This window comes from Fukomys damarensis, unplaced genomic scaffold, assembly GCF_012274545.1.
Source record: "Fukomys damarensis isolate Sample0158 unplaced genomic scaffold, DMR_v1.0_HiC HiC_scaffold_22, whole genome shotgun sequence".
NCBI lineage: Eukaryota > Metazoa > Chordata > Mammalia > Rodentia > Bathyergidae > Fukomys > Fukomys damarensis.
In genome coordinates this window covers 11,983,996-11,994,170 of record NW_022900934.1, presented here as the reverse complement: position 1 = coordinate 11,994,170, position 10,175 = coordinate 11,983,996, and the positions used below count along the sequence as shown (strand labels likewise).

General features: G+C 39.9%; 1 protein-coding gene across 1 annotated transcript in view; it reads left to right on the top strand.

Annotated features, from left to right (window-relative positions):
- Arfgef2 (ADP ribosylation factor guanine nucleotide exchange factor 2) overlaps window positions 1-10,175 on the top strand; it is an 82,677-nt gene that overhangs the window by 66,940 nt on the left and 5,562 nt on the right. Inside the window, exons 34-38 of the mRNA XM_033767089.1 lie at window positions 470-605; window positions 1,679-1,817; window positions 1,927-1,981; window positions 3,133-3,247; window positions 6,011-6,141. Of these exons, the coding sequence (XP_033622980.1) occupies window positions 470-605; window positions 1,679-1,817; window positions 1,927-1,981; window positions 3,133-3,247; window positions 6,011-6,141 (576 nt within the window). The remainder of the gene's footprint in view (window positions 1-469; window positions 606-1,678; window positions 1,818-1,926; window positions 1,982-3,132; window positions 3,248-6,010; window positions 6,142-10,175) is intronic.

The following is a 10,175-nucleotide window of genomic DNA, read 5'->3' as shown; positions in this document are numbered from 1 at the left end:
CCTTTTTTTTTTTTTTTTTTTCTTTCTAGCCTGTGCATCTGGAATCATGCTTAGCAACCCATCTCATTTCCATGACTTTATAAATATTTCTGTATATTTTTCTGGTGACTTCATGGCATTATTTTGAATATTTAAATTTTTGAAGTGGGTGTGTAGCATAATTTCATGTTGATTCTGAATGACAATATTTTATCACATATAGATATAGTTCACTTAATGCCCACATTGTTGGGCATTACATAGTATCTATATTTTCACTATATAAATGTCATTGTGGTAAACATTTTTCTTCATAAACTTTTGGCCGCAAATCTTTACTACTTTAGGATAGGTTCCTGGTAGGAGTATTACAGAGTCAGTGGATGTGGACTATTAATACTTAGTGCCAAATTGTATTCCTCTTTAGCAGGCAATTTTTCAGTAGTATACAGAGAAAGTGGTTTTAAGAATCACCATTTTGTTTTTCCAGAAGTCTGAGTGGATGACGACAACCTGTAATCATGCACTTTATGCCATTTGTGATGTGTTTACCCAGTTTTATGAAGCTTTGAATGAAGTGCTTCTTTCTGACGTATTTGCACAGTTGCAGTGGTGTGTTAAGCAAGGTATTCTTTAAATCTTTAGGCATCATTTTTCTTCTGTAGTCTTAACGAGAGTTTAATTTTTTCTATAAAAGCATGAGTGTGAAACTAAAGAGTACATTATACAGTTTAACTGGTGAAACTATGTGTTTTTAAATTTAATTAGAAAAACAAAACAAAAAAACAGAAGCCCAGTGTAGTGGCACACATCTTTAAACTCAGCCCTCAGGAGGCTGAGGCAGGAGGATTGCCATGATTTCAAGGCCAGCCTCAACTATACAGCAAAACCCTACCTCAAAACAACAACAACAACAAAATTGGAACATAAAAACAACACTGCTTTTTGGTTTGTAAAGTACTTGTTTAAGATGGAATATATTTGTATTTTAAAAGATACACTTTTGGGCCAGGGATGTGGCTCTGTGGTGCCTTGCCTGCCTGGCAAGCACAGGTCCTGAGTTTGAGTCTCTGAGTCCCTTGTACCGCGAAACAAAAAAAGATGTACTCTTGTGCATTGTACTATCTACTTTTATATGTTTGAAATTTTGTATAGTAAAAAAATTTTAAATTACTTTTGGAGGCAAAGCAATTGGCATTTGTTTTGTTGGAGTAGTTAAGTGTTTATTGGGCGGGTGGGGGAGTAACTAGTGGAACAGATCTGGATTCCCTAGAATTTTGACTTAGAGCAAGGCTGAATTCAGTTATTTTTTAAAAAGTGACTTGGCTTTAAAATAAATGAAACAGCCAATGCTAGATGGCAAAAATTGGAAATGTAGCAGTGATTAAATTTTTAGACACTGGTCTAATATTTTCTATCCACTTTGGATTTTTCTGATATATGAGCCAGTTAATTAAAGTAACAAAATGTTGGCCCTCTTATATCCTTAGCAATAAAACCATGAGACGTCATTTTACCTCTTAATAACATACTTAGACCATAAAGCTCTTACTCCTTTCTATAGCCTTGCTTACTTAATTAAAAGCCTATAAATCCTTCCGCTGGAGTCCCCATCTCACAATAAAAAGCATCTGGGCCCTGGTTGGTATCAAAACAACAGTTCAGGTTTAATGTAAAATACCCTTTTATTAATTCGCAGATAATGAACAGTTGGCTCGATCAGGTACAAATTGCTTAGAAAACTTAGTAATATCCAGTGGAGAGAAATTCAGTCATGATGTCTGGGATGAAACGTGCAACTGTATGTTGGATATTTTCAAAACCACCATTCCCCATGTGTAAGTGTTGGTGCCATGGTTGTTGTTTATTTCATGTGCTAAGTAGATGTCTTAAAGTTCCTGGCTGCTTTTCATGTTGATCATTTTCCTTTTCTTCTATTCCCTTAAGTCTGCTGACATGGAGACCTGTGGGAATGGAGGAAGATTCATCAGAAAAACATTTGGTAGGGATTTTGTTTGTTTGGACTTTGTTGTTGCTGTTATTTATTCTAATAAAAGATCAGTCATCCTAGACAGCTCATACTTTTTTGATGAGGAGTCAGTTAAAAGGTATTATAAGATCTAAGGAAATCTCTTCACCCAATAAAAATAGTTCACTTTCTCTGTGCCTGTGCACACCTCATAGACCCCACACAATTGAAACAAGGGAACACTTGGTGCACAGCATATTAGCACTGTATTTTTCCAACTCAATATTCTTTGAAAAAAGCCTTTTCATTGGCTGCACAGTTATTATAGGTTGGAGTCTTAGGCCAGTTCTAGTATTTCACTGTTATAAATAGCACCACACTGCCAGCTGGCCTTCCTGTTGCCCTCCCAGGTTAACAGTGTTTTCCATACATTGGAAATGGTTCTGCTTATTTTTTGTGTGAGACCACATAAAGAAGCCTTGTATTCAATTCACACTTTAGAACACTTTGGTTTACTGAGCAATGGGGGTGGGAGGGAGGCATAGGGACTGAATATGAACTTGTATTCCTAAATAACCCTTAAGACTGGTAGATTTTAAAAGATAGTTGGGATTCAACAACTTAAAAGTAAAGCACATTATTTAAATATTTTCTGTTATTTAACTCTTTGGCTGTCAATTAAAAAGAAAAAAACCAAGCTACTCTTTTTTATTTTTACTGGCAATTGAACCTAGGATACTATATTCATTAGCTATATCCCCAGCTCTTTTTTAATTTTAATTTTTAAACAGGGTATCACTGAGTTGCTCAAGCTGAATTCAAACTTTTCCATCCTTCTGCCTCAGCCTCCTGAGTAGCTAGAAGTACAGGCATGCAACACTAGGCCCAGCACTCCTGATTTACTTTTGAACTTAATCCTATAAAAAATGTGTTACACTCATGTTACATTATAATGTGTAGAGAAATGCCTTGAGTTTTTATAGGAAGATGTGAAAGTTTAATGGGAGAAGGGCATAATTGAAACCATCCCCCCACATAACACCATGTGAAATCCGTTTTACTTAGCTGAACAAGGAACTGAAATCCAGCTGAGCCAGCATTGGTAAGAGTCACACCTCTGCTTGGGCTCCCAGTTACAGATGAAGAGAAGTGAACTTTGGTTTTTTTCTCTGGTTTCCAAGTAGGATGTGGACCTGGACCGCCAGTCTCTGAGCAGCATAGATAAAAATGCCTCAGAGAGGGGCCAGAGCCAGCTCTCCAACCCAATCGATGACAGCTGGAAGGGTAGACCGTATGCAAGTAAGGCTACTTTTATTCTGATTGTTTTCATTTGTTTGTTATTTATTATGTTACACATTTTCATGATTCAGATGTTCAGAAGGCACCAAAGGGTGAACAGGGTGCGCATTCTTTCCCCACTGTGCCTCATTCTGTCTGTGCCTTTCCTCTGTCAGCAGTGCTGCTGGTTTCTCAAGTGCCTTCCTGGAGTCATCCCTGTGTCAGCAAATACACATACATGTACTATGTCATTTATGGTATCGGCTTTCTGCTGTTACGAACAGTACTGCTGTGTTTAACAATACATATGTCATTAGTTAGTTTAGAAAATTCCTAGAAATCAAGTTTGAGAGTCAGTGACTAGGAGGATCTACCATTTTACAGATACTTCCAGATTTCTATCCATTAGCTTGTACCTGTTTACATGATCTTTGGCAGCATCTAAATGAAATTTGGTGTCTCTGAGGTAATTTAAGTTTGCAATTTTTTTGTTTGTTTTTTGAGACAGGGTCTCACTATGTAGTTCAGGCCATCCTTGAACTCATTATGTAGCCCAGGCTGGCCTCAAATTAATGGCAATCCTCTTGCCTCACCTCCAGGGTGCTGGGATTAAAGGTGTGCTCCCCCACACCCAGCAAATTTGCAGATTTCTAATTATGATTGAAATTCTGTTTAAGAACTCTTCCATTTTCTATGAATTCTGTTGCTAATCTTGGGGTATGTGTAGTGATTATTGATCTTTTCTTACTGGTTTGGAAATAAATCCTTTTTCTAGATACGTTATATAAGTCTAAAATTATTTTTAAAAGTTTGCCAGTTTGTCTCAATGCTGCTAAAGGTGTGTTGTATCTTTTTTTTGTTTGTTTGCTTCTGGGGATCAACCCCGAGGCCTTTTGCGTGCTAGGCAAGCACTCTGCCACTGAGCCCTGCTGTCTTTCATTTTAAAAAATAGGCTTAACAGTTTTAATGTGCCAGGCACTATAGTATCTTTCCAGTGTTGGATCTCTTTTGGTCTTTACAGTAGTCTTCAAGAGATTCTGTTTTACATTTGAGCAAACAGGGCTTAGACACGTGACACAGTGTGCCAGTATGTAGTAGAGTTGGGATCCAACACGCTTTTGAAGCACAGTGAGGAGTCAGAACCTCTAAAGTGTTTCTCTGCTCTCTTTAAAGTTGCGAGCTGCAGGGGTTTGTCTGCATAGCAGTCGCACTCACCACCCTCAACAGCCATGCTGTGGCCATTAACAACGGCTGGAGCAGCACAATGGAAAATGCAGTATGTGGTCAGCATTATCTTTTGAAGGAATAGAATAGTCACCTTTGAAAACCATTTAAAAGGCGTCACATGGGGACTGGCACGCTGTCCTTCAGCAACTGCTGCACAGCCTTTCTCTCCAGTGGTTGGTGATCGGATCATGTCTGTTTCTCCTTCACCTCCAGATAAAGTGGTTAGTTAGGGGCAGGGAGTGTGCATTTCCTGCAGTAGAACCACGCTCAGTGCAGGAATATGTCTACAAGCTGCCTGGTGCCTGGACTCAAGCTTATCCCTCTGCCACAGGGAACAGTGAATTTTGTTTCTCTCACTCTCCCAGCTCTGCCTCCCTTCTGGGCACGAGCTTAGTCAGGCAAAACTTTGCACTATTAATGTGTCATTTTCTTTCTTTTTAACATGTACAACTTCACTATATTTTTCAAAAGTTAAAGCCCCCATTTTCTGCTTCTTCTTTTTCCCCCCTCTTTTGTGCTAGGGATTGAACCCAGACCCTTGTGATTGCTAGACAAACACTATACCACTGAGCTACATCTCCACCCGCTCAAAAGATAAAACATTTTGCATGAATTATTCTGTTTGTATAATTTCACTACCTTCAAAAACGTAAAGATAATTTGACCTTCTTATAGTCAGTTTGACAACCAAAACTTGTGAGGTACTTGACATGGTCAGTACTTGAGCCCGCAACTATTGAGAACACAGAGATAGATGATGCCAGAATCTAGTCAGCAGGCAGAAACTGTATCAGCAGGGCAGATTCAATGTAGAGAATTATTTGTGGGACATAGTGGTACACGCCTGTAATCTTAGCTGCTGAGGAGGCTGAGGCAGGAGGATTGCCATGGGTTCAAGGCCAGCCTGAACTACACAGTAAGACCCTGATTCAGAAAGTGCAGAAAGCAGTTCCTACTTTTTGGTTAGACAGAAAATGGTTGATCAGTGATACAAAAATAAAGAAATTAAAAGAGCTATTCCCACATCTATGCAAAATGGAGCCTTCTCAGGGAGTGACTGAACCCCTCTGTGGTTAGGGTAATCCAGAGCTAGTTCACAAGAGTGGCCCGTGGAGTGACAGAGAAACTTGGTGGAGGGCTGAGGATGTAGCTTAGGGGTGCAGCACCTGCCTGGCAAGCGAAAGGCCCTGAGTTCAATTCCCGGTACCAAAAAGAAGAAAAAAGAAACTTTGTGGAGGACACAAGTCCTGCAGAGCTCATTGTCTCTCCTTCAGGCCTCTGCTCAGATATCAGATCTTTAGAAATAATTTAAATTTGCAATTCAACCCTAAGACTTCCCGTGTCTATTTCACATTATCATCATTTAACGTACTGTGCCTTCACTTAAATCTTTCCTGCTGTTGGCCAACTCCATGGGAGCAGGGGTGCATTGCTCAGGTTATTCGTTGCTGTGCTACCACACCAAGGGTCATGCCAGGCACAGGGTAGGAGCTCGGTGAACATTTACTCGATCTTGACTGACTCATTATTAGGGTTAATCTTTGTCATCTAATATAGATCAGAAACTGTTTGCCAGCCTCCTCATCAAGTGTGTGGTCCAGCTGGAATTGATACAGACCATTGACAACATTGTGTTCTACCCTGCGACAAGCAAAAAGGAGGATGCAGAACACATGGTTGCTGCCCAGGTAACAACAGCAGGCCTGGGGATGGGGAAAGAAGGGACATCCTTGTCCGTTGGGTTGTGGCCAGGAGGCTGTGGTGTGCTGGATCCAGCTGCCTCAGGCTGCCTAGAACCCAGCATGCTCATCTCTTGGCAGCTCCATATTTTAGGGTATCCTATTGATCACTTGAAATTGGCCACAATGGATGGAACTTTTTATTTCCCAGGAGCCAGCTTTGCAGTATTCTACTACCTAGGCGCTCAGCTGCCACCCCCTACCTAGGCACTGGAGAAAAGCTGTTTTCACAGGGATTAGTTTTGTATGTATAGCTGTCTCTATACAAGGGATTCTTGAAACATACAGGGTGACCATCTGGAAGCTGGACAGTAACCTTACACCATAGGTATAAAACTGTGCTCAGCCACCACCCAGACCCACTGTGCTGCAATCCAAGGGTAATTACTGCCAAAAAGCTGCATCTGTACACCCAAGTCTGCCCTTTTGTTAAATAGGAAAATTTTATTGAGAAAGAGCTCCTAAGAGTCAGGAGGGGACACAAAAGTGGGTTGCTAAAGAGCCCACTTCTCAAAGGAAGTTTCATAGAACAAAATCACAAGGTGGGTACAATGTGGGTCAAAACTATGATCAACCAGGGCCAGGGATTTAGCTCAGTGGTTCAGGCACCTACCTTGCAAGCGCAAGGACCCAAGTTCAATCCCCAGTACCAAAAAAAAAAAATATATATATGATCAACCAGGCCAGGGTTTAGCTCAGTGGTGCCACCATCTGCCTCATAAGAACAAGGTCCCAAGTTCTATCCCTGGTACCCCCCAAAAAAACTATGAAACTATGATCAACCAATAAGATTGCAAGTATAGCTGTCCCACTAATACTGATCCAGTAGGGAATCAAGCCATGTACCAAGTATACACGGAAAGAACAAAGACCTTTCAGAAGGAACAGATCAGATGGTCTTGGTCACCCACTGGGGTGACTGATGTCTATCTTGACTATTGAACAAGGTGGTACCGATTATTCTCTCGGGAGGTGTGTGGCCCTGGTCATACTGTCTTTGTCTTGAGACCTGACCTCCAACAAATGTGCCTCTGGCCACAGTTGTAATGTGTTCTCACTCTCTGTACTGACTCTCTCGAGGTCCTAGCCCTGTCAGACTACCTGTAATATTTCTACTTAATTTAGCTGTCTATAATAGTCCTCCCTCTGAAGTACCCCTGACTTCTCGCTGCAGAAGTGAAATACTGGGTGAAGTTTGTGCACACAAAATTCAGCTTTTATAATTGCACAAGTACCCCCTTGTGCTGCTGCTGTTATGTGTAACACCAGTTTTGGAGAGCAGCTTGCCTCCTTGATTTTACTTTTTCATTTAGGAGAGAGGAACGGTTGCCAGCTTATTGCCTTTTAACTGGCCATTGGAGCCCATGATTTATTAATAGTCATGTATATTTCCTACATATAAAATAAATTTCATAAAAGACCCATTTTACAACCTTTAATAAATTCACATTTGGGTTAGTATCAGAGTCTACTAAGGGACACTCTAACATTACTTTTCCCGACAGCTGTAATCTAAGATAAGGTAACAAACCACAAGGCCTGGGATTTAGCTCAGTGGTTCTGCCGCTTGCCTCACAAGCACAAGGTCCCGAATTCCATCCCTGGTACCAAAAAACAAACCACAGTAGTTAAAACAAGTAAAACAACAGGTCAAGCAAGGAACATCAGTAAATTCAGCAACTACTATGTCCAGTGCACCATGTACAAAACAAATACAAGACCTTGTCTGCAAAAGTAAAATGTCTCATCAAAGAAACATAATGTTCCCATGTTCTCAACTTAAATTTATCATTTTATCAAAAAACAGTGCTTAAAAAACACAAGGCATAGGGCCGCGGATTTATCTCACTGGTGCTGGCGCCTGCCTTGCAAGCACAAGGACCCAAGTTCCATCCCCGATACCAAAAAAAAAAAAAAAAAAAAAAAAAAAAAAAAAAAAAGACAAGGCATAAAAATTCAAGGCATAAGCAATTGACTGGGGCCTCCAAATGATACAGAGGAAATAGATGTGACTCCCAAACTGCTTGATAGGAGGCTTGCCAAGTTCATGTTTCCAAAATCAAAGAATGAATTCTGAAGAACAGTGAAGGTTAAGAGTAGAGAGAGCCCCTGAGAGACAGGAGGAGACCTGAAAGTGGGTTGCCCTGTTTTGTTGTTAAGTGTATAGTTTTGTAGTTTCAGTATATTTACAAAGTACAAACATCGCTGCTGTTTGATTTGAGAATACTTCTGAGTACTGTAAAAGGGAAATTCTGTGATCGTTAGCAGTGACTCCCCATTACTCGCCTCTAGGCCCTGGCAACCGCTAATCTTCCTGTCTCTGTAGATGTATCTATTCTATATATTTCATTTAAACAGAATCAGGAAATATATGAGCTTTAGTTGTCTGCCACCTTTAACTTAGTAGCATAATGTTTTCTGGATTTCGCTCCTGTTATATCATGTATCAGAACTTTATCCTTTTCATGTCTGACTGATTAACACTCTACTGTGTAAAATAACACATTGTGTTTATCTACTCATAAGCTGGTGGGCATTTGAGTTTCTTCCTCTTTTTGACTGTTACAAATAATACTGTTAATGAGTATTTGCGTATAAGTTTTCTTGTGGACGCTTGAGTACATCCTCAGAGTGGACTTGCTCTGTTATGTGGCCACTCTATTTACCTTTTTGAGAACTTGCCAAAGCTTGGAAAACTTTATTTTCCAAAACGGCTGCATCATTTTACATTCCCACCAGGGATGCACAGAGATTCTAGCTTTTCACATCCTCACTAGTAGTCACTGTTGCCTGTTTTTTGTTGTTGTTGTTTTTTTTTTTTTTGTACTGCTGATAGAACATAGGCCCTTGCACTTGCAAGGCAGGCAGTGGAACCACTGTGCCAAATCCCAGGCCCTGCCCTTTTTATTATAATTCCTCCTGTACCATTCTATTGGGTATGAAATGAGTATGTCATTTGGCTTTGATTTGTGTTTCCTGATGATTAATGATATTGAGCATCTTTTGTGTTTACCAGTCATTTCCTTTTTGTTTTTGTTGTACCAGGGATTGAATCCAGGACTTTCACTTGAGCTACATTCCCAGCCCTTTTTATTATTTATTTTGATACAGAGTCTCACTGAGTTGCTAAATTGTCCAGACTGGGTTTAACCTTGCAATCCTTATTGGGTGTGGTAGCGCATGTCTATAATCCCAGGCCTTGGGAGTGTGATGCAAGAGGATCTCTGCAAATTTGAGGTCAACTTGGGCTACGTATGAGTTCAAGGCCAGCCTAGACTACATAGCAAGACCATGTCTCAAAAAACAAAAAACTTAGGCCAGGGATTTAGCTCAATGGCACCGTGACTGCCTGGCAGGTGCAAGGTCCTGAGTTTGATTCCCAGTACCACAAACAAACAAACAAAGATTTGCAGTCCTCCTGTCTCAACTTCCTAGAGTACTGGCATTACAGGAATATACCACTGTGTCCAGCTGGTCATCTCTATATCTTTGAAAATGTCTGCTCAAATCCTTTGCCCATTTTTAAGCTGCTGCTCATCTCTTTATTGCTGAATTACAAAATTTTTATATATGCTATATATCATCAGATATGTGATTTGAGGCTATTTTCTCCCTTTATTTTCAGATTCTTGATGGTGTACTTTGAAATACAAAAATATTTTAATGTTATCTATTTTCCTTTAATCCTTTGCACTTTTGGTATCAGATCTAAGAAAGCAATACTTAATTCATAGTCATAAACATTTAGGCTCATGTTATAAGAGTGTTATAATTTGGGGTCTTTTAGATCTTTCGGTGCATTTTTGTTTATGATGAGAGGTAAAGGTTCATTGTCTTTCTTTATGCCCAGTGGTCCAAAACCATTTTTTTCAGTCTGTTCTTTCCCTGAAATTTCCTGGCACTTGTTTTTTTTAATTGAATTTATTGGTACATTCTAGGTATACAGTACAGTTACATTCATTACTGGGATCTTACCTTTGCAT